Here is a 24,391-nt window from a genome sequence, read left to right as displayed (position 1 = left end):
GCGAACATTTCAAAGGCTTTGTTCTAGGGCATAATTGGAATTTTAAAATAAGAATAATTTGAATATGTAAATGTTAGGGTTAGGGTTAGGATTAAGGTCAGGATTTGGTTATAATTGTAATATTAAAATAGGAATCATTTGAATATTTAAATTCTAATTTGGTTTTGGGTAAGGATTAGGGTTAGAGTTCGCCTTAGACTTCGACTTAGTGTTTGTGTTACCATCTGTGAATATTTGAAATAATAAAACGAGAATTATTTGAATATTTAACAGGGAATTTCATTTTCATATGCAAACATTTCAAAGGCTTCGTTCTAGGGGATAATTGGAATTTTAAAACGAGAATAATTTGAATACACAAGCCTAAATTTCACTTTCAACCACGAATATTCCCCAGGTCTGTTTCAAGCCCTCACGGGGCGGATCCCCAGCCCGTCCCCGCCAGATCCCGGCCTGAAGAAGGGGAAGAGATTCCCGGGGATCCTCACGGGGGTGGATCCCAGGAGCTGCTTCTCCTCGGCGTCGAAGAACTGGAGCAGGCGCCGCTCGTGGTCCAGCAGCAGGCCCAGGACACGGCAGCGCCCGCGGCGCCGCTCCAGGCGCCCGGCCCGCAGCCGGAACTCACCCCCGGAATAGCCCAGGGCTGCGGCTGCTCCCTCGGGGACGCAGGGCAGGGAATCGCCCCACAGGGGATCTGGGGTGGGATCCGGGATGGGATCCGGGGTGGGATTCAGGGAATCGGGGATGGGATCCGGGATGGGATCTGGGGTGGGATCTGGGGTGGGATCCCACGGGGAATTTGGGGTGGGATCTGGGATGGGATCTGGGATGGGAGCCAGGGTAGGATCTGGGATGGGAACCTGCAGGGAATCTGGGATGGGATCTGGGATGGGAACCCTCAGGGAATCTGGGATAGGATCTGGGATGGGAACCCTCAGGGAATCTGGGGTGGGATCCAGGGTGGGATCTGGGATGGGATCCGGGGTGGGATCCGGGATGGGAACCCTCAGGGAATCAGGAGTGGGATCTGGGATAGGATCTGGGATGGGATCTGGGATGGAATTTGGGATGGGAACCCTCAGGGAATCTGGGGTGGGATCCCACGGGGAATTCGGGATGGGATCTGGAATGGAATTTGGGACGGGATTCGGGATGGGAACTGGGATGGAATCTGGGATGGGATCTGGGATGGGAGCCCTCAGGGAATCTGGGGTGGGATCCCACAGGGAATTCGGGATGGGATCTGGGATGGGAGCCCTCAGGGAATCTGGGGTGGGATCCCACAGGGAATTTGGGATGGGATCTGGGATGGAACTCGGGATAGAATCTGGGATGGGATCCGGGATGGAATTTGGGATGGGATCTGGGATGGAATTTGAGATAGGATCCGGGATGGAATTCGGGATGGAATTCGGGATGGGATCCGGGATGGGAGCCCCCAGGGAACTGGGGACGGGATCCGGGATGGAATTTGGGGTGGAATCCTGAATGGAATCCTGCAGGGAACCCGGGATGGGATCCGGGATGGGATCCCTCAGGGAATCCCGGATGGAATCCCGGATGGAATCCCGGACGGAATCCCGGAGCACGCCCACTTCCCAGTCGCTGCTGTCTCCCAGCTCCACTTCCCAGTAGTGCTTCCCGCAGGAAAATCCCTCCCGAGCCACGGCCAGGGGCCTGGGCTGGGGCCGGGATCCGGGATCGGGGATTTGGGATCCGGGATCGGGGATTTGGGATCCGGGATCGGGGCCGAGGATTCGGGATCGGCCCCGGATCACCAGGGCCGGGTGGGTGCAGCTCTCGTCCAGCGTCAGCGAGACTGGGAAAGAGTGGAGGGGGGCGTTTGATAGGGGTTTGATAGGGTTTGATAGGGGTTTGATAGGGTTTGATAGGGGTTTGATAGGGGTTTGATAGGGTTTGATAGGGGTTTGATAGGGTTTGATAGGGGTTTGATAGGGTTTGATAGGGGTTTGATAGGGTTTAATAAGGGTTTGATAGGGGTTTGATAGGGTTTGATACGGTTTGATAAGGGTTTGATAAGGGTTTGATAGGGGTTTGATAGGGGTTTGATAGGGTTTGATAAGGGTTTGATAGGGTTTAATAAGGGTTTGATAGGGGTTTGAGAGGGGTTTGATAGGGTTTGATAAGGGTTTGATAGGGTTTGATAGGGTTTGATAGGGGTTTGATAGGGTTTGATAGGGGTTTGATAGGGGTTTGATAGGGTTTGATAGGGGTTTGATAGGGTTTGATAGGGGTTTGATAGGGGTTTGATAGGGTTTGATAGGGGTTTGATAGGGTTTGATAGGGGTTTGATAGGGTTTAATAAGGGTTTGATAGGGGTTTGATAGGGTTTGATAAGGTTTGATAGGGGTTTGATAGGGTTTGATACGGTTTGATAAGGGTTTGATAAGGGTTTGATAGGGGTTTGATAGGGGTTTGATAGGGTTTGATAAGGGTTTGATAGGGTTTAATAAGGGTTTGATAGGGGTTTGATAGGGGTTTGATAAGGGTTTGATAGGGTTTGATAAGGGTTTGATAGGGTTTGATAGGGGTTTGATAGGGGTTTGATAGGGGTTTGATAGGGTTTGATAGGGGTTTGATAAGGGTTTGATAGGGGTTTGATAGGGTTTGATAGGGTTTGATAGGGTTTGATAAGGGTTTGATAGGGGTTTGATAGGGTTTGATAGGGTTTGATAGGGTTTGATAGGGGTTTGATAGGGGTTTGATAAGGGTTTGATAGGGGTTTGATAGGGGTTTGATAGGGTTTGATAGGGTTTGATAGGGGTTTGATAGGGGTTTGATAAGGGTTTGATAGGGGTTTGATAAGGGTTTGATAGGGTTTGATAGGGGTTTGATAAGGGTTTGATAGGGTTTGATAGGGTTTGATGGGATTTTGATAGGTTTTATAGGAGTTTGATAGCATTTGATAGGGATTGATAGGGTTTTGATAGGGTTTGATAGCATTTGATAGGGTTTGATAGCGTTTGATAGGGTTTGATAGGGTTTGATATCGTTTGATAAGGTTTGGTAGGTTTTTGGAAGGGTTTAATATGGATTTGATAGGAGTTTGATATCGTTCAATAGGGTTTGATAGTGTTTGATAGGGGTTTGATAGGGTTTGATAGGGTTTGATAGGGTTTGATAGGGTTTGATAGCTTTTGATAGCGTTTCATAGGGATTTGATAGCATTTGATAGGGATTGATAGGGTTTGATAGGGGTTTGATAGCATTTGATAGGGTTTGATAGGGGTTTGATAGGGTTTGATAGGGTTTGATAGGGGTTTGATAGGAGCTTGATAGGGTTTGATAGGGTTTGATAGGGTTTGATAGAGTTTGATAGCATGGGATATAGTGTGATATAATTTGATATTATTTGATATCATGTGATATTTTTGATCACATGATTTCACTTGGTATTGTTTGATATTGTTTGATATCATTTGATATTGTTTGATATCATGTGATATCATTTGATATCCTTTGATATAATTTGATATAGTTTGATATCGTTTGATATTGTTTGATATCGTTCAATATCATTTTATATTGTTTGATATCATTTGATATCGTTTGATATTGTTTGATATAATTTGATAGTGTTTGATATCGTTCTATATCATTTGATATTGTTTGATATAATTTGATATCGTTTGATATCATTTGATATCATTTGATATGGTGTCATTTTGTTTGATTCTGTTTGGGGGGAGAAGGGAAAGGACGAGGAGGAGGAAGAGGAACGGGATGAGAAAGGGGAAGAGGAAGAGGAAGAGGAAGAGGATGAAGAAGAGGAATGGGAACAGGAAGAGAAGAAGGATGAGGATGAGGATGAGGATGAGGATGAGGATGAGGAAGAGGAAGATAAATGGGATCAGGAAGAGGAAGAGGAATGGGAAAGGGAAGAAGAAGAGGAAGAGGAAGAGGAAGAGGAGGAGGAAGAGGAGGAGGAAGAGGAGGAGGAAGAGGAAGAGGAGGAGGAAGAGGAGGAGGAAGAGGAAGAGGAGGAGGAAGAGGAGGAGGAAGAGGAGGAGGAAGAGGAAGAGGAGGAGGAAGAGGAGGAGGAGGAGGAAGAGGAGGAGGAGGAGGAAGAGGAGGAGGAAGAGGAGGAAGAGGAGGAGGAGGAGGAAGAAGAGGAGGAGGAGGAGGAGGAGGAGGAGGAAGAGGAGGAGGAAGAGGAAGAGGAAGAGGAAGAGGAAGAAGAGGAGGAGGAGGAAGAGGAGGAGGAAGAGGAAGAGGAAGAGGAAGAGGAAGAGGAGGAGGAAGAGGAAGAGGAAGAGGAGGAGGAAGATTGGGGCCGGACTCACCCGCGTGGCTCTGAGCCCGTCGGAAATCTGTGGGAAAGCAGCAGCGCCAATTAGCGCAATTAGCACTAATTAATTAGCGCTAATTAGCACAAATTAGCACTAATTAGCAGTAATTAGCACTAATTAGCACTAATTAGCAGTAATTAGCTCATTAAGGGCAGCTCATTTGCATAGGGCCGGAAGCGCTCACCGAGCTGGGCCTGGATCTGCCCTGGAACGAGAAATGAACGGAGAGAGTGAGGGGGGGACACCTGAGGGGGACACCTGGGACACCTGGGACACCTGAGGGGGACACCTGGGGACACCTGGGACACCTGGGACACCTGAGGGGGACACCTGGGACACCTGAGGGGGACACCTGGGGACACCTGGGACACCTGAGGGGGACACCTGGGGACACCTGGGACACCTGAGGGGGACACCTGGGGACACCTGGGGAGACCTGGGGACACCTGGGGAGACCTGAGGGACACCTGGGACACCTGGGACACCTGGGGACACCTGGGAACACCTGGGGACACCTGGAGACACCTGGGATACACCTGGGGACACCTGGAGACACCTGAGGACACCTGAGGACACCTGGGGACACCTGGGGATACACCTGGGGACACCTGGGGACACCTGAGACACCTGAGGGGGACACCTGGGGAGACCTGGGACACCTGGGACACTGGGGACACCTGGGATACACCTGGGACACCTGAGGGGAACACCTGGGGACACCTGAGGACACCTGGGGACACCTGGGGATACACCTGGGGACACCTGGGGAGACCTGGGGACACCTGGGGACACCTGAGGGGGACACTCTGTCTTATCAATCATTAATGAGGATCTAATCAATCGTTAATGAGTCCCTGTCTAATCAAGCATTAATTAGCCAATGCCTAATTAATCATTAATTGTTCTGTGTTTAATCAATCATTAATTAGATAATGCCTAATTAATCATTAATTAGTCTCTAATCAGTCATTAATGAGTCCCTGTCTGATCAGTCATTAATTAGTCAGTGGCTAATCAATCATTAATTAGTCTTTAATCAATCATTAATTAGCCTATGCCTAATCAATAATTACTTGGTCCCTGTCTAATAAATCATTAATTAGTCAATGGCTGATAACTCATTAATTACTCTCTAATCAATCATTAATGAGTCCCTGTCTAATCATGAATTACTCCCTGTCTAATCAGTCATTAATTAGTCAATGCCTAATAAGTCGTTAATTAAACTCTAATCAGTCATTAATTAGTCAATGCCTAATCAATCATTAATTAGTCTCTAATCAGTCATTTATTAGTCAATGCCTAATTAATCATTAATTACTCCCTGTCTAATCAATCCTTAATTAATCAGTGGCTAATAACGCATTAATTAATCACTGGCTAATAACTCATTAATTGGTCCCTGTCTAATCAATCATTAATTAATTACTGGCTACTAATTCATTAATTAATCACTGGCTAATAACTCATTAATTAATCAATGGCTAATAACTTATTAATTAATCACTGGCTAATAACTCATTAATTGGTCCCTGTCTAATCACTCGTTAATTAATCCCTGGCTAATAACTCATTAATTAGAGCCTCACCCAGCCTCGCCTCCATCTCCAGTTTCTCTGTGGGGGCAGAAAAGGAAATTGGGGAATTCGGGGATATTAATTAATTTATTGATTGATTATTAGAAATTAATAATTGCTAATAAATATGGCATAATTGTTAATTAATAATTAGAAAATGTAAATGTTATTAAAAATGAATAATTAATAATTATTGTTTATAAAAATAATTACTTATTAGAAAAATTATTGCTAAAAATAATAATTATTAATGACTAATTTTAACTAATTATAAGGAAATTTAATTCATTTTTAGAAATGAAAAGTTATTAATGAATAATTTGTGATTATTAATTTACTACTAGAAAATGGAATTTCTTATTAGCAATCAATGATTATTAATGAATAATTCATTATTATTTATTTATTAGGACAAAAATAAATTATTAGAAATGAAGAATTATTACTGAATATTTTATTATCATTAATTTACTATTATAAAATTAATTTTATTAGAAATTAATATTAATGAGTATTGTATTAATATGATTTTATCTTTACAAACTTAAATTTTATTAGAGATTAATAATTATTAATTATTTTTGTATTATTAATTTATTATTTTACAATTTTATTATAAATTATTAATAATTATTATTTTATCATTAGTTTCCAATTAAAAACTCAAAATAATTGTTCAAAATTAACAATTACTAATGAATAATTTGTTACTATTAAGTAATTATTAAAAAATCATTGTATTCTAAATTAATAACTATTAATATAATTTATATTAATATTTTAATTATATAATAAAATTTAATATCTATAATATTAAAATGTTAATTTTATTATTATTGACTGATTAAGACAAAATAACAATTATTAATAAATTAATTCTTTTTCTTAGAAAGTTAAAATAATCCTTATTAATTAATGATAATTAATGAATATTCTAATATTAATATTAATAAATTGATAAGTAATTAATTTTTAATTGGAAATTTCCCTTTTTTGTGTCCCTTTTCAAAAAAAAACCCCCTGAATTATCCCTCGAAAAATTAATTAATAATTAATTAATAATTAATTAATTAATTAATTAATTAATTAATTAATTAATAATTAATTAATTAATTAATTAATTAATTAGATAATTAATGAGCAGAAATATCAATTTTTACCCCTCTGGAGTTTCCCCGTCACCTCCTCTGAAAGAACCAAAAATGGAAATTATTAATTGGAAATTAATCCTTAATTAATGCTGGACAAATGATTCATGGTTGCTGCAATAAAAATAAAAATAAAAATAAAAATAAAAATAATTTACAATTATTATTATTACAATATTAATTAATAATAATGAATAATTATTTATTAATTAATTTATTGGCTTTAACTAATTAAATTTTATTACTTAATTATAAATTTATTCTTACAATATTTCTACACTTACTTTTATAATTATTAATAATCCATAATTATTAATTATTACATTATATTCATCACACAATTATTTAATTATTACTCATTATTATGCTATTAATAATTAACAATTATATCCCATCTATTCAATAATTATTTTCTTATTAATCATCATTAAAATATCATTACTTAATGATATAATTATAATTAACATAATAATTATGATTATTTATTTATTAATTATCATGAAGATATCACTATAATATCTTAATTAATCCTAATTAATAATTAATAATTAATATATTAATCTAAGAATAATATTCTTAGATTCATTATTATGTTAATATTATTAATAATAATTACAATCATTATTAATTGCAATGAGGTTAATAAAGTAGTCGAGCCTAATAATTAGTGTCCCTGTTAATTAGTCTGTCTAATAAATAATAATTAGTCTGTCTAATCAATAATTACTCTATAATGAATCGATGTCTAATCAATAAATAATTAATATCTAATAAATAATCTAGATCTAATTAATAATTAATTGATCCATGCCTAATCAATAATTAATTAATTTCTGTCTAATCAATCATTATTTAGATAATTAACCTATGGCTAATAAATCATTAATCTCTGTTTATTAATTAGCTAATTAGAGGCTAATAGAGCGCTCATTACAGGCTAATAAATTACTCATTAGGAGCTAATAACCAATTAAATGCTAATAATAATTAATTAGCTGCTAATTACATGCTAATAATAATTAATTAGCGGCTAATTAATTGATAATAATAATTAATTAGCGGGTATTAAATGCTAATAATAATTAATTAGGGGTTATTAATTAATGAGTGCAGCTCTTACCCAGCTCCATCCTCAGCTCCTCCATCTCTGCGGGGATTTGGGGATTTAGGAACAAAAATTTTGGGAATTTGGGGATTTAGGGTCGGGAATTTGGGGATTTAGGAACAAAAATATCGGGAATTCCTGAGAATTTGGGATTTAGGAACGAAAATTTTGGGATTTAGGGGCGGGAATTCCGGGAATTTGGGGATTTAGGGGCGGGGATTTGGGGAATTTTGGGGGTTTAGGGTCGGGAATTTTGGCAATTTTGGGGATTTAGGGTCGGGAATTTTGGGAATTTGGGGATTTAGGGTCGGGAATTTCGGGAATTTTTGGGATTTAGGCTCGGGAATTTTTGAGGATTTGGGGATTTAGAGTCGGGAATTTTGGGGATTTAGGGTCGGGAATTCCAGGAGTTTGGGGATTTAGGGTCGGGAATTCCGGGAATTTTGGGATTTAGGGTCGGGAATTTCGGGAATTTAGGGTCGGGAATTCCCGGAATTTGGGGATTTAGGGACCAAAATTTCGGGAATTTTGGGGGTTTAGGGTCGGGAATTTCTGAGAATTTGGGGATTTAGGGACGGGAAATTTGGGGAATTTGGGGATTTAGGGTCGGGAATTCCTGGGAATTGGGGATTTAGGAACGAAAATTCCGGGAATTTCGGGATTTAGGGTAGGGAATTTGGGGGAATTTGGGGATTTAGGGTCAAGAATTCCGGGAATTTGGGGATTTAGGAACCAAAATTTCGGGAATTTTGGGGATTTAGGGATGGGAATTTTGGGAATTTAGGGTCGGGAATTCCCGGAATTTGGGGATTTAGGGACGAAAATTTCGGGAATTTTTGGGATTTAGGGTCGGGAATTTTGGGGATTTGGGGATTTAGGAACCAAAATTTCGGGAATTTTGGGGATTTAGGGACGGAAATTTTGGGAATTTTTGGGATTTAGGGTCGGGAATTCCGGGAATTTGGGGATTCAGGGTCGGGAATTTTTGGGCATTTTGGGAATTTTTGGGAATTTTTGGGAATTCCGGAGCTGATCTCACCCTCGCTGATTTCCTGCTGGGATTTCCCTGGGAATGGGAGAGGAAATGGAGATTTTAATCTTATTTTATTTTATTTTATTTTATTTTATTTTATTTTATTTTATTTTATTTTATTTTATTTTATTTTATTTTATTTTATTTTATTTCATTTTATTTCATTTTATTTCATTTTATTTCACTTAAATTAATATCATATTTTATTCTATTTTTAAATTAAATTTAATTAAAATAATTTAATTAAAATAATTTAATTGAATTTCATTTAATCTCATCCATTTTATTTCATTTCATTTCATTTCATATTTTATTATTTTAAAAATTAATTTATTAATAATTATTTACAATTTAATTCAATTTATTGTAATTTAATTTCATTTAATCTCATCCATTTTATTTCATATTTTATTCTATTTTTAAAATTAATTTATTAGTAATTTAATTTAATTTAATTTAATTTAATTTAATTTAATTTAATTTAATCTCATCCATTTGATTACATTTAATTTCATTTTATTTCATTGCATATTTAATGTAATTAATTAAATTTCATTTTATACAGTAATTAATTTTTACTTTCTTAAAAGAAAATCAAAATTAAAATAAATTGAAATCATGAAAAATTAATTAATAATTGATAATTAATAATTAATAATTAATTGGTTCATGCACTCACGTTCCTGAGCCAGAATCCGGCGGTCACCTGGGGAACGGTAATTAAGGGGTAATTAAAGGCAAATTAATGGGTAATTAATGGGGAAATAATGGGAAATTAATGGGGAATTAATGGGGAAATAATGGGAAATTAATGGGGAATTATTTGGTGATTATTGAATAAATTATGAGCCATTAATTGGCAATGAACGGGTTATAATGGGCTATTAATGAGTAAATAATGCATCAATTACAGTTGATTATTGCGTAATTAATGGGTTATTAATGGGTAATTACGGGTAATGAATGGGTGCGTTATGTGTTATTAATGGGTTATTAACGGGTAATTAAATGAGTTAATAATGGAGAAATTACGGCTGATTAATGGGCAATTAATGAGTTAATAATGGGAAATTAATGAGTTAATAATGGGCAATTAAGGGGTTATTAATTGACAATTAATGGGTTACTAATGGGAAATTAAGGGGTTATTAATTGACAATTAATGTGTACTGAATGATTAATGAATGGAGAATTAATGGCTAATAAATCGCTAATGAATGGGTAATTAGTTGAAAATTAGTGGGTGTTTACCAGGGAAATGAATGGGTAATTAATGGCTAATAAATGGCTATTAATGATTAATAATTTTGTTATTAATGGGTGATTAGGGGTTAATTAACGGGTAATGATTTAATTAATTTTCAAGTTTTAATATTAATTCATTCATTAGCCGTGAATTAAAAATTAATTAATTTTTTTAATGAATTAATTAATTAAAATTGATTATTAAATTTGAAATAGGAACGAAATAAAGGGAGGAAAAGGGAAAAACGGGAAAAGGAAAAGGGAAAAATTGAAGGGGAAAAAGGAGGAAAAATGGGAAAAAGGGAAAGAAAAGGGGAAAAGGGGGAAAAATAAAATAATGGAAATAAAAAATCAAAATAAAAAAAAATAATGGAAAGAAAAAGGGAAGAGAAAGGGGAAAAAGGGGGAAAATGGGAGGAAAAAGGGAAATAAAAAGGGAAAAAAGGGGAAATAAAAGGGAAGAAAAAGGGAAATAAAAAGGGGAGAAAAATGGGGGAAAAAGGGAAATAAAAAGGGGGAATTGGGGGAAAAAGGGGAAATAAAAGGGAAGAAAAAGGGAAATAAAAAGGGGAGAAAAATGGGGAAAAAAGGGAAAAAAGGTAAATGAAAAGGAGGAAAAAAGGGGGGGAAAAGGGGGAAATGGGGGGAAAAAAGGGAAAATAGAAAAGGGGAAAAGGGGGAAAAATGGAAATAAAAAGGGAAAAAAGGGAAATAAAGGGGGAATTAAAGGGAAGAAAAAGGGAAATAAAATGGGAAGAAAAATGGGGGAAAAGGGGAAAAAAGGGGGGGAAAAGGGGAATAAAAATCGGGGAAAAAGGGAAAAAAGGGGAAAATGGGGGGAAAAGGGGAAATAAAAAGGGGGGAAAGGGAAGGAAAATGGAAATAAAAAGGAAAAAAGGGAAATAAAGGGGAAATAAAAGGGAAGAAAAAGGGAAATAAAAAGGGGAGAAAATGGGGGAAAGAGAAAAAAAAAATAGGGAAAAAGGGAAATAAAAATGGGAAAAAGGGGGGGAAAAAGGGGAAATAAAAAGGGGGGAAGGGAAAAAAAGGGGAAATAAAAGGGAAGAAAAAGGGAAATAAAATGGGGAGAAAAATGGGGGGAAAGGGGAAAAAAAGGGAAATAAAAGGGGAAATAAAGGGAAATAAAAAGGGGGGAAAAGGGGAAAAAGGGGGAAAAATGGGGGAAATGGGAAAAAAGGGAAATAAAGGGGAAATGAAAGGGGAAAAAGGGAAATAAAAAGTGGGGAAATGGGGGAAAAGGGGCAAAATTTTGATTTTTTGGGGGGATTTTGGCGCTCACGGCGCAGCCGAAGGGCGGCGGCCAGAACCAGGCAGAGGGCGAGGATGAGGAGGAGGACGAAGGCCGGGAGCCACGGGGATGAGGATGGGAAGAAAACGTCTGGGGAGGAAAATGGGAATCGTGGGGGGAAAATAAAAGGGAAATTGTGTAAAAAACAAATGGAATTGTGGCAAAAGACACAGGAATTCTGGGGGAAAATGGGGGTTCTGTCTAAAAAATGGGAGTTATTGAGAAAAAAATGGGAATTATGGAAAAAAAATGGGAATTATGGCCAGAAAATGGGAATTATGGTCAAAAAATGGGAATTATGGAAAAAAAATGGGAATTATTGAGAAAAAATGGGAATTATTGAGAAAAAAATGGGAATTATGGAAAAAAAATGGGAATTATTGAGAAAAAATGGGAATTATGGTCAAAAAATGGGAATTATTGAGAAAAAATGGGAATTATGGGAAAAAAATGGAATTATGGCAAAAAAAAAGAGAATTATTGACAAAAAATGGGAATTATGGCCAGAAAATGGGAATTATCGGAAAAAAAGGGAATTATTGAGAAAAAATGGGAATTATGGCCAGAAAATGGGAATTATGGAAAAAAAATGGGAATTATTGAGAAAAAATGGGAATTATCGGAAAAAAATTGGAATTATGGCCAAAAAAAAGAGAATTATTGACAGAAAATGGGAATTATGGCCAGAAAATGGGAATTATGGTTAAAAATGGGAATTATTGAGAAAAAATGGGAATTATGGAAAAAAAAAGGGGAATTGTGGCCAAAAAATGGGAATTATGGTCAAAAATGGGAATTATGGCCAAAAAATGGGAATTATTGAGAAAAAATGGGAATTATGGAAAAAAAAAGGGGAATTGTGGCCAAAAAATGGGAATTATGGTCAAAAATGGGAATTATGGCCAAAAAATGGGAATTATGGCCAAAAAATGGGAATTATTGAAAAAAAAGGGAATTATGGCAAAAAAATGGGAATTCTGGCCAAAAAACGGGAATTATGGCCAAAAAACCCCAGGAATTCCATTTAAAAAAGGGAATTCTGGCAAAAAAACAGGAGTTCTGTAAAAAAATGGAATTATGGCAAAAAATCCGGGAATTCTGTAAAAAATGGGAATTATGGGAAATAAAATGGGAATTCTGTTAAAAATGGGAATTATGGCAAAAAAACCCTGGGAATTCTGTAAAAAATGGGAATTATGGCAAATAAAATGGGAATTCTGTTAAAAATGGGAATTATGGGCAAAAAAACCCCCCAGGAATTCTGTAAAAAATGGGAATTATGGGGAAAAAACATGGGAATTCCATTTAAAAATGGGAATTCTGCTAAAAAATCCAAATTTCGTCAGAAAATGGGAATTCCAGAAAAAAAAATGGGAATTTTGTCAAGAAATTGGAATTCTGTCAAAACCCAGCAATTCTGTCCCAAACTTGGGGTTTTGTATCCCGAAATTCGGAATTTCCCATTCCCAAACTGGGAATTCCATCCCCAAACTGGAAATTCCCCCATTTCCCATTCCCAAACTGGGAATTCCCATCCCAGCCAATTTGGGACCTTCCGGAACCCCAGAAAACCCCAGAAAAACCCAAAAAACCCTGGAAAACCCCAGAAAATCCCAGGAAACCCCGGAAAACCCAAGGAAACCCCAAAAAATCCCAGAACACCCCAGAAAACCCCGGAAAAACCCAGAAAATTTTTAAAACCCCATGGAAAATCCCGAAAACCCCAAGAAAACCCAAGAAAACCCAAGAAAAACCCCAGAAAACTCCAGAAAATCCCAGAAAATTTTAAAAAATCCTGGAAAACCCAAGAAAACCCAAGAAAACCCCAGAAAAATCCCAGAAAACCCCAGAAAACCCCAGAAAATTTTTAAAACCCATGGAAAATCCCGGAAAACCCAAGAAAACCCCAGAAAAATCACAGAAAACTGTGGAAAACCCAGAAAATTTTAAAACCCCATGGAAAATCCTGGAAAACCCAAGAAAACCCAAGAAAATCCCAGAAAACCCAAGGAAACCTTAGGAAAGCTCAAAGAACCCCAGAAAACCCCAGAAAAGCCAGAAAACCCCAAAAAACTCCAGAAAATTTTAAAAACCCATGGAAAATCCCAGAAAATGCTGGGCAATGCTGAACAACCCCCGAAAAAACTGGAAACCCCAGAAAATACCCAGAAAAATCCCGGAAAACCCCGGAAAACCCCAGAAAATTTTAAAAACCCCTGGAAAATCCCGAAAAAACCAAGAAAACCCAAGAAAATCCAAGAAAACCCAAGAAAATCCAAAAAACCCCAAGAAAACCCCAGAAAATCCCAGAAAACCCAAGGAAACCCCAGGAAAGCTCAAAAAATCCCTGGAAAATCCCAGAAAAGCCCAAAAAAACCAAGAAAACTCTGGAAAACCCCAGAAAACCCCAGAAAAATCCCAGAAAACCCCGGAAAAACCCAGAAAAAGCCGGAAAACCCCAGAAAATTTTAAAAACTCTGGAAAACCCTGGAAAACCCCAGAAAATTTTTAAAACCCATGGAAAATCCTAGAAAACCCAAGAAAACCCAAAAAAAGCCAAGAAAAGCCAAGAAAACCCAAGAAAATCCCGGAAAACCCCAGAAAAGCGCAGAAAACCCCAAAAAACCTAAGAAAACCCCAGAAACCTCCGGAAAACCACAGAAAACCCCAGAAAACCCCAGGAAACCCCAAAAAATCCCAGAAAAACCCCGGAAACCCCTGGAAAACCCAGGAAAACACCAAGAAAGCTCAAAGAATCCCTGGAAAATCCCAGAAAAGTTGGAAAACCCAAGAAAATCCCAGAAAACCCCAGAAAGCCCCAGAAAATTTTTAAAACCCATGGAAAATCCCGGAAAACCCCGGAAAACCCAAGAAAACCCAAGAAAACCCAAGAAAACTCTGGAAAACCCAAGAAAACCCCAGAAAATTTTAAAAACCCATGGAAAATCCCAGAAAACCCAAGAAAACCCCAGAAGATCCCAGAAAAACCCAAGAAAACCCCGGAAAATCCCAGAAAAATTTAAAACCCCATGGAAAATCCCGGAAAACCCAAGAAAACCCCGTAAAACCCAAGAAAACCCCGTAAAACCCAAGAAAACTCCAGAAAACCCCAGAAAATCCCAGAAAAATCCCGGAAAACCCCAGAAAATTTTAAAAACCCATGGAAAATCCTGGAAAACCCAAGAAAACCCAAGAAAATCCCAGAAAACCCAAGGAAACCTCAGGAAAGCTCAAAGAACCCCAGAAAACCCCAGAAAAGCCAGAAAACCCCAAAAAACTCCAGAAAATTTTAAAAACCCATGGAAAATCCCAGAAAATGCTGGACAATGCTGAACAACCCCCGAAAAAACTGGAAACCCCAGAAAACCCCAGAAAAATCCCAGAAAACCCCGGAAAACCCCAGAAAATTTTAAAAACCCCTGGAAAATCCCGAAAAAACCAAGAAAACCCAAGAAAATCCAAGAAAACCCAAGAAAATCCAAAAAACCCCAAGAAAACCCCAGAAAATCCCAGAAAACCCAAGGAAACCCCAGGAAAGCTCAAAAAATCCCTGGAAAATCCCAGAAAAGCCCAAAAAAACCAAGAAAACTCTGGAAAACCCCAGAAAACCCCAGAAAAATCCCAGAAAACCCCGGAAAAACCCAGAAAAAGCCGGAAAACCCCAGAAAATTTTAAAAACTCTGGAAAACCCTGGAAAACCCCAGAAAATTTTTAAAACCCATGGAAAATCCTGGAAAACCCAAAAAAACCCAAAAAAAGCCAAGAAAACCCAAGAAAACACAAGAAAATCCCAGAAAACCCCAGAAAAGCGCAGAAAACACCAAAAAACCTAAGAAAACCCCAGAAACCTCCGGAAAACCACAGAAAACCCCAGGAAACCCCAGGAAACCCCAGAAAATCCCAGAAAAACCCCGGAAACCCCTGGAAAACCCAGGAAAACACCAGGAAAGCTCAAAGAATCCCTGGAAAATCCCAGAAAAGTTGGAAAACCCAAGAAAATCCCAGAAAACCCCAGAAAGCCCCAGAAAATTTTTAAAACCCATGGAAAATCCCGGAAAACCCCGGAAAACCCAAGAAAACACCAGGAAAGCTCAAAAAACCCCGGAAAACCCCAGAAAACCCCAGAAAACCCCGGAAAACCCCAGAAAAATTTTTAAACCCATGGAAAATCCTTGAAAACCGCAGAAAACCCCGGAAAACCCAAGAAAACCCAAGAAAACCCAAGAAAACCCAAGAAAACTCTGGAAAACCCAAGAAAACTCTGGAAAACCCCAGAAAATTTTAAAAAGCCATGGAAAATCCCGGAAAACCCAAGAAAACCCAAGAAAACTCCAGAAAATCCCAGAAAAACCCCAGAAAACCCCGGAAAAGCCCAGAAAAATTTAAAACCCCATGGAAAATCCCGGAAAACATAAGAAAACCCAAGAAAACCCCGTAAAACCCAAGAAAACTCCAGAAACCCCAAGAAAACCCAAGAAAAATCCCAGAAAACCCCGGAAAACCCCAGAAAATTTTAAAAACCCATGGAAAATCCCGGAAAACCCAAGAAAACCCCAGAAAACACAAGGAAACCTCAGGAAAGCTCAAAGAACCCCAGAAAACCCCAGAAAAATCGCAGAAAAATCCCAGAAATCCCAGAAAATCCCGGAAAACCCCAGAAAATTTTTAAAACCCGTGGAAAATCCCGAGAAACCCAAGAAAACCCAAGAAAATCCCAGAAAAACCCCAGAAAACCCCGGAAAATCCCAGAAAAATTAAAAACCCATGGAAAACCCAAGAAAACCCAAGAAAACTCTGGAAAACCCCGGAAAACCCCAGAAAAATCCCCAAAAACCCAGAAAAATCCCAGAAAATGTTAAAAACCCCTGGAAAATCCCGGAAAACCCAAGAAAACCCAAAAAAACCCCAAGAAAACCCAAGAAAACCCAAGGAAACTCCAGAAAACCCAAGAAAACCCAAGAAAAAACCCAGAAAACCCCGGGAAATCCCAGAAAATTTTTAAAACCCCTGGAAAATCCCTGAAAACCCAAGAAAACCCAAGAAAACCCCGGAAAACACAAGGAAACCTCAGGAAAGCTCAAAGAACCCCAGAAAACCCCAGAAAAATCGCAGAAAAATCCCAGAAATCCCAGAAAACCCCGGAAAACCCCAGAAAATTTTTAAAACCCATGGAAAATCCCGGAAAACCCAAGGAAACCTCAGGAAAGCTCAAAGAACCCCAGAAAATCCAGAAAACCTCAGAAACCTCCAGAAAACCCCAGAAAGTTTTTAAAACCCGTGGAAAATCCCGAGAAACCCAAGAAAACCCAAGAAAATCCCAGAAAAACCCCAGAAAACCCCGGAAAATCCCAGAAAAATTAAAAAACCCATGGAAAACCCAAGAAAACCCAAGAAAATCCCAGAAAAACCCCAGAAAACCCCGGAAAATCCCAGAAAAATTTAAAACCCCATGGAAAACCCAAGAAAACCCAAGAAAATCCCAGAAAAACCCCAGAAAACCCCGGAAAATCCCAGAAAAATTTAAAAACCCATGGAAAACCCAAGAAAACCCAAGAAAATCCCAGAAAAACCCCAGAAACCTCCAGAAAACCCCAGAAAATTTTAAAAACCCATGGAAAACCCAAGAAAACCCAAGAAAACTCTGGAAAACCCCGGAAAACCCCAGAAAAATCCCCAAAAACCCAGAAACATCCCAGAAAATTTTAAAAACCCCTGGAAAATCCCGGAAAACCCAAGAAAACCCAAAAAAACCCAAGAAAACCCAAAAAACCCAAGAAAACCCAAGAAAACTCCAGAAAACCCAAGAAAACCCAAGAAAAATCCCAGAAAACCCCGGGAAATCCCAGAAAATTTTTAAAACCCCTGGAAAATCCCTGAAAACCCAAGAAAACCCAAGAAAACCCCGGAAAACACAAGGAAACCTCAGGAAAGCTCAAAGAACCCCAGAAAACCCAAGAAAAATCCCAGAAAAATCCCAGAAATCCCAGAAAACCCCGGAAAACCCCAGAAAATTTTTAAAACCCATGGAAAATCCCGGAAAACATAAAAAAACCAAGAAAACCCCAGAAAACCCCAGAAAATTTTTAAAACCCATGGAAAATCCCGGAAAACCCAAGGAAACCTCAGGAAAGCTCAAAGAACCCCAGAAAATCCAGAAAACCCCAGAAACCTCCAGAAAAACCCAGAAAATTTTTAAAACCCGTGGAAAATCCCGAGAAACCCAAGAAAACCCAAGAAAATCCCAGAAAAACCCCAGAAAACCCCGGAAAATCCCAGAAAAATTTAAAAACCCATGGAAAACCCAAGAAAACCCAAGAAAATCCCAGAAAAACCCCAGAAAACCCCGGAAAATCCCAGAAAATTTTAAAAACCCATGGAAAACCCAAGAAAACCCAAGAAAATCCCAGAAAAACCCCAGAAAACCCCGGAAAATCCCAGAAAAATTTAAAAACCCATGGAAAACCCAAGAAAACCCAAGAAAATCCCAGAAAAACCCCAGAAACCTCCAGAAAACCCCAGAAAATTTTAAAAACCCATGGAAAACCCAAGAAAACCCAAGAAAACTCTGGAAAACCCCGGAAAACCCCAGAAAAATCCCCAAAAACCCAGAAACATCCCAGAAAATTTTAAAAACCCCTGGAAAATCCCGGAAAACCCAAGAAAACCCAAAAAAACCCAAGAAAACCCAAAAAACCCAAGAAAACCCAAGAAAACTCCAGAAAACCCAAGAAAACCCAAGAAAAATCCCAGAAAACCCCGGGAAATCCCAGAAAATTTTTAAAACCCCTGGAAAATCCCTGAAAACCCAAGAAAACCCAAGAAAACCCCGGAAAACACAAGGAAACCTCAGGAAAGCTCAAAGAACCCCAGAAAACCCCAGAAAAATCGCAGAAAAATCCCAGAAATCCCAGAAAACCCCGGAAAACCCCAGAAAATTTTTAAAACCCATGGAAAATCCCGGAAAACATAAAAAAAACCCAAGAAAACCCCAGAAAACCCCAGAAAATTTTTAAAACCCATGGAAAATCCCGGAAAACCCAAGGAAACCTCAGGAAAGCTCAAAGAACCCCAGAAAATCCAGAAAACCCCAGAAACCTCCAGAAAAACCCAGAAAATTTTTAAAACCCGTGGAAAATCCCGAGAAACCCAAGAAAACCCAAGAAAATCCCAGAAAAACCCCAGAAAACCCCGGAAAATCCCAGAAAAATTAAAAAACCCATGGAAAACCCAAGAAAACCCAAGAAAATCCCAGAAAAACCCCAGAAAACCCCGGAAAATCCCAGAAAATTTTAAAAACCCATGGAAAACCCCGGAAAACCCCAGAAAAATCCCAGAAAAATTTAAAAACCCCTGGAAAATCCCGGAAAACCCAAGAAAACCCAAAAAAAACCCAAGAAAACCCAAGAAAATGCCAGAAATCGTCGGACAACGCTGGGAAACCCCAGAGAACGGCAGAAAACGCCAGAAAAACCCCATAAAATGCCCCAAAAAACCCCCAAATAAACCCGAACCCCGCTGGATTTCCCATCGGGTGCAGAATTCCCGATTTATTCCCGGTTTATTCACGGTTCATTCCCGGTTTATTCCCGGTTCATTCCCGATTTATTCCCGCTTCATTCCCGGTTTATTCCCGGTTCATTCCCGATTTATTCCCGGTTCATTCCCGGTTTATTCCCGGTTCATTCCCGATTTATTCCCGATTTATTCCCGGTTCATTCCCGATTCATTCCCGACTTATTCCCGGTTTATTCCCGGTTTTCCGGCTCCCTCACCGGCGATGACCACGGCGGACTCGGCGGCCGATCCCGCAGCCAGCGCGCGGCAAACGGCGCCGGCGGCACCGGAGCCCGGCCGGGGCAGCAGCAGCGAGATCCCGGAACGGTCCCCGGAACGGTCCCCGGAACGGTCCCCGGGATTCCCGGAACGGTCCCCGGAAAGGTCCCCGGAAAGGTCCCCGGAAAGGTCCCCGGGATTCCCGGAATGGTCCCCGGAAAGGTCCCCGGGATTCCCGGAGCGGTCCCCGGAAAGGTCCCCGGGATCCCCGGAAAGGTCCCCGGGATTCCTTGAACGGTCCCCGGTAAGGTCCCCGGGATTATTCCCGGAATGATTCCCGGGATAATTCCCGGGCTGGCTCCCGGAGCTCCAGAGCAGCCGCAGCCCCGGCAGAGGCGGCTCCGGGAGGCAGCGCAGGCGGAGCCCGCCCGGCCCCGGCCCCTCCAGCAGCAGCAGCGGCTCCCGGAGCTGCCCTGCGGAGAGGGAGGGAAAACGCCCCGGGTGAGGGGCGGGGCCGGGGGGCGGGGCCAGCGATCGCCCGGTAATTTGGATCGATTATCCCTGATTGATTTGGATTGATTATCCCTGATTGACTGGGATCGATAATCCCTGATTGATTGGGATCGATAATCCCTGATTGACTGGGATCGATAATCCCTGATTGATTGGGATCGATAATCCCTGATTGACTGGGATCGATAATCCCTGATTGATTTGGATTGATTATCCCTGATTGACTGGGATCGATAATCCCTGATTGATTGGGATCGATAATCCTGGGATTGATTGGGATCGATAATCCCTGATTGATTGGGACTGATAATCCCTGATTGATTGGGATCGATAATCCCTGATTGATTTGGGATCGATAATCCCTGAATGGATTGGGACCGATAATCCTGAATGGATTGGGGTCAATAATCAGGGATTGATTTGGATCAATAATCCTGAACGGATTTGGATCGATAATCCTGGGATTGATTGGGGTCAATATCCTGGGATTGATTTGGGTCCATAATCCTGGATGGATTTGGATCAATAATCCTGAACTGATTGGGATCAATATTCCCAAATTCATTGGGATCAATATTCCCAAATTGATTGGGGTCAATATTCCCTGATTGATTGGGATCAATAATCTTGAACTGATTGGGATCGATAACCCTGAATCGATTTGGGTCGATATTCCTGAATTGATTGGGATCGATAATCCTGAATTGATTGGGGTCAATAATCATGGATTGATTGGGGTCGACAATCCTGAATTGATTTGGATCATTGATTGGGATCGATAATCCCTGATTGATTGGGATTGATAATCCTGAACTGATTGGGATCAATAATCCTGAATTGATTTGGATTGATAATCCCTGATTGATTGGGATCAATATTGCCAAATTGATTTGGATCGATATTCCCAAATTGTTTGGGACCAATATTCTCAAATTCATTGGGATCAATAATCCCCGACTGATTGGGGTCAATAATCCCTGATTGATTTGGGATCAATAATCCTGAACGGATTAGGATCAATATTCCCGGACTGATCATTGATCCCAAGCAATTGATTGGGATCGATATTCTGGGATTGATTGGGATCAATATTCCCAAATTGATTGGGATCAATATCCTGGGATTGTTTGGGATCAACGTTCCCAAATTGTTCGGGATCAATATTCTTGGATTGATTGGGATCAATTTTCCCAAATTTTTGGGGTTCAATATCCCAGGATTTCTGGGGTTCCATATCCCGGGGTTTTCGGGGTTTCCCATTCCTGGGAATTTTGGGGTTCCTGGGATTTTTGGGGTTTCCCATTCCCAGGGTTTTTGGAGTTTGCCATTCCCGGGGTTTTTGGGGTTTCCCATTCCCGGGGTTTTTGGGGTTCCCAGGGTTTTTGGGGTTTCCCATTCCCGGGGTTTTTGGGGTTCCCGGGGTTTTTGGGGTTCCCGGGATTTTCGGGGTTCCTGGGGTTTTTGGGGTTTCCCATTCCCGGGGTTTTTGGAGTTTGCCATTCCCGGGGTTTTTGGGGTTTCCCATTCCCGGGATTTTTGGGGTTTCCCATTCCCGGGGTTTTTGGGGTTCCCAGGGTTTTTGGGGTTTCCCATTCCCGGGGTTTTCGGGATCCCCGTTCCCGGGACGGGATCCCGGCTCCGTGGGCACTCGGATGCCGAAGTTCCCGATCCCACAGACTCACCCATTGTGGGATGGAGCACGGAGAGCACCAGGAGCAGCAGCGGGGTCGGGACTCCTGACCCCATTCCCGATCCCGTTCCCATTCCTGATCCCGTTCCCGACCCCATTCCCGATCCTGTTCCCATTCCTGATCCCATTCCCGACCCCATTCCTGATCCCGTTCCTGGTCCTGTTCCTGATCCTATTCCCGATCCTGATCCCGTTCCCAATCCCAATCCCAATCCAATCCTGATCCTGGTGCTGATCCCGATGTTGATCCCAATCCCAATCCTGGTCCTGACCCCGTTCCTGATCCCGTTCCTGGTCCTATTCCTGATCCTATTCTGGATCCTGATCCTATTCCTGATCCCGATCCCAATTCTATTCCCAATCCCAATCCCAATCTAATCCCTGATCCTGATCCCGATCCTAATCCTGATCCTGATCCCAATCCAGTCCCAATCCTGATCCCAGTCTCGATCCCAATCCCAATCCCAATCCAATCCTGATCCTGATCCCGATCCCGATGTTGATCCCAATCCCGATCCCGATCCCAATCCTGGTCCTGATCCTATTCCCGATCCCGATCCCAATCCCAATCCCAATCTAATCCCTGATCCTGATCCCGATCCTGATCCTGATCCTGATCCAGTCCCAATCCCAATCCCAATCCCAATCCCAATCCCAATCCCAATCCAATCCTGATCCCGATGTTGATCCCGATCCCGATCCCAATCCCAGTCCTGGTCCTGATCCCAATCCCAATCTAATCCCTGATCCTGATCCCAAACCTGATCCTGGTCCCGATCCTAATCCTGATTTTGATCCCGATCCCAATCCAGATCCCAATCCAGATCCCAATCCTGATCCCAATCCAATCCTGACCCCGATGTTGATCCCGGTCCCGATCCCGATCCTGCAGGGAAGGAGAAATTCCAGGGTCGGGGTCTGGAATTGGGGTTGGGGACAGCGAGAATGGGGCGGGGGAGGGAAAAGGGGGAAAAAGGCAGAAAAGGTGGAAAAATGGGAAAAAAGGAGAAGGGGAAAAGGAAACGTTCCCAAAAATCCCGAAAATCCACTGGGATCCCGGGAAATATTCCCCAAAATCCACTGGGATTGAAGGAAAAGTTCCCAAAAAATCCACTGGGATCCCAAAAATCCTCCAGGATCCCAAAACCCTCCTGGGATCCAGGAAAATATTCCCAAAAATCCTCTGGGATCCCAAAAATCCTCCAGGATCCAGATAAACATTCCCAAAAATCAACCTGGATCCCAAAAAATCCTCTGGGATTTGTCCCTGAAATCCCAAAAATCCTCTGGGAATGTTCCTGAAAAATCCACTGGGATCCCAGAAATCCTCCGGGATCTCGAAAATCATTCAGGATCCAGGGAAATATTCCTGAAAATCCTCTGGGATACATGGAAATGGTCCCAAAAATCCTCTGGGATCCCAAAATCCCCCAGGATCCCGGAGGAATTGTCCCCAAAACCCTCAGAGATCCCAAAAATCCTCCATGATCCCAAACCCCCCTACACACCCAATATTCCCAAAATTCCCCCTCCGGGATCCCCAAAAATCCTCCGGGATCCACGGAAAAGCTCCCAAAATTCCACCAGGATCCCAAAATTCCTCCAGGATCCCAAAACCCTCCTGGGATCCATGGAAACATTCCCCAAAATCAACCTGGATCCCAAAAAATCCCCTGGGAATCACGGAGGAATTGTCCCCAAAACCCTCAGAGATCCCAAAAATCCTCCCGGATCCCAAAAATCCTCCAGGATTCCAAAACTCCCCCCCCCCCAAATATTCCCAAAATTCCCCCTCCGGGATCCCCAAAAAATCCTCCGGAATCCGTGGAAAAGTTCCCAAAATTCCACCAGGATACAAAAATTCCTCCAGGATCCCAAAATTCCCCCAGGATCCCCCAAAAATCCTCCATTATCCCAACCTCCCCCCAATATTCCCAAAATTCCCCCTCCGGGATCCCCAAAAAATCCTCCGGGATCCACGGAAAAGCTCCCAAAATTCCTCCAGGATCCAAAAAATTCCTCCAGTATCCCAAAACCCTCCTGGGATCCACGGAAACGTTCCCAAAAATCCCCAGGGATCCCAAAATTCCTCCGGGATCCCAAAAAATCCTCCAGGATCCCAAAACCCCCACACACCCAAAATTCCCAAAATTTCCCCTCCGGGATCCCCAAAAAATCCTCCGGAATCCGTGGAAAAGTTCCCAAAATTCCTCCAGGATCCAAAAAATTCCTCCGGGATCCCAAAATTCCCCCAGGATCCCCAAAAATCCCCCGGGATCCCCCAAATTTTCTCCCAAATTTCCGCACCTGCGGCCGCGGCCCCGGAGCCGCTCCCGGAACTTCGGCCCCGGAACCGCCCGGATCCAAAGGGCGGCGGGAAAAGGGCGGGGCCGGGAGCGGCCCGGGGGGGTTGGGGACATTTGGGGACATTTGGGGACATTTGGGGGATTTGGGGACATTTGGGGGATTTGGGGGATTTGGGGGGATTTGGGGATTTTGGGGCATTTTGGGGAATTTGGGGGATTTTGGGGGACATTTGGGGGATTTGGGGACGTTTGGGAACATTTGGGGGATTTGGGGGATTTTGGGGGATTTGGGGACATTTGGGGGATTTTGGGGGTTTTGGGGGATTTGGGGGATTTGGGGGATTTGGGGGATTTTGGGGGATTTGGGGACATTTGGGGGATT

General features: G+C 41.2%; 1 protein-coding gene across 1 annotated transcript; it reads right to left on the bottom strand.

The window, feature by feature from the left end:
- Positions 1-298: 298 nt before the first annotated feature.
- LOC136571119 (butyrophilin subfamily 2 member A1-like) lies at positions 299-21,759 on the bottom strand. Its single transcript, XM_066571479.1, has 11 exons — positions 21,696-21,759; positions 19,500-19,973; positions 11,719-11,928; positions 9,853-9,879; positions 9,180-9,206; positions 8,156-8,182; positions 5,900-5,926; positions 4,495-4,515; positions 4,305-4,331; positions 1,541-1,819; positions 299-664 (listed from the first exon to the last, which is right to left on the bottom strand). Exons 1-11 carry the CDS (start codon positions 21,757-21,759, stop codon positions 405-407), a joined length of 1,443 nt encoding a protein of 480 aa, XP_066427576.1. The 3' UTR covers positions 299-404.
- Between the last annotated feature and the right edge of the window lie 2,632 nt (positions 21,760-24,391).

The sequence above is a fragment of the Molothrus aeneus genome, unplaced genomic scaffold (genome assembly GCF_037042795.1).
Source record: "Molothrus aeneus isolate 106 unplaced genomic scaffold, BPBGC_Maene_1.0 scaffold_70, whole genome shotgun sequence".
NCBI classification, from domain to species: domain Eukaryota; kingdom Metazoa; phylum Chordata; class Aves; order Passeriformes; family Icteridae; genus Molothrus; species Molothrus aeneus.
This window is presented reverse-complemented; position numbering and strand designations above follow the sequence as displayed.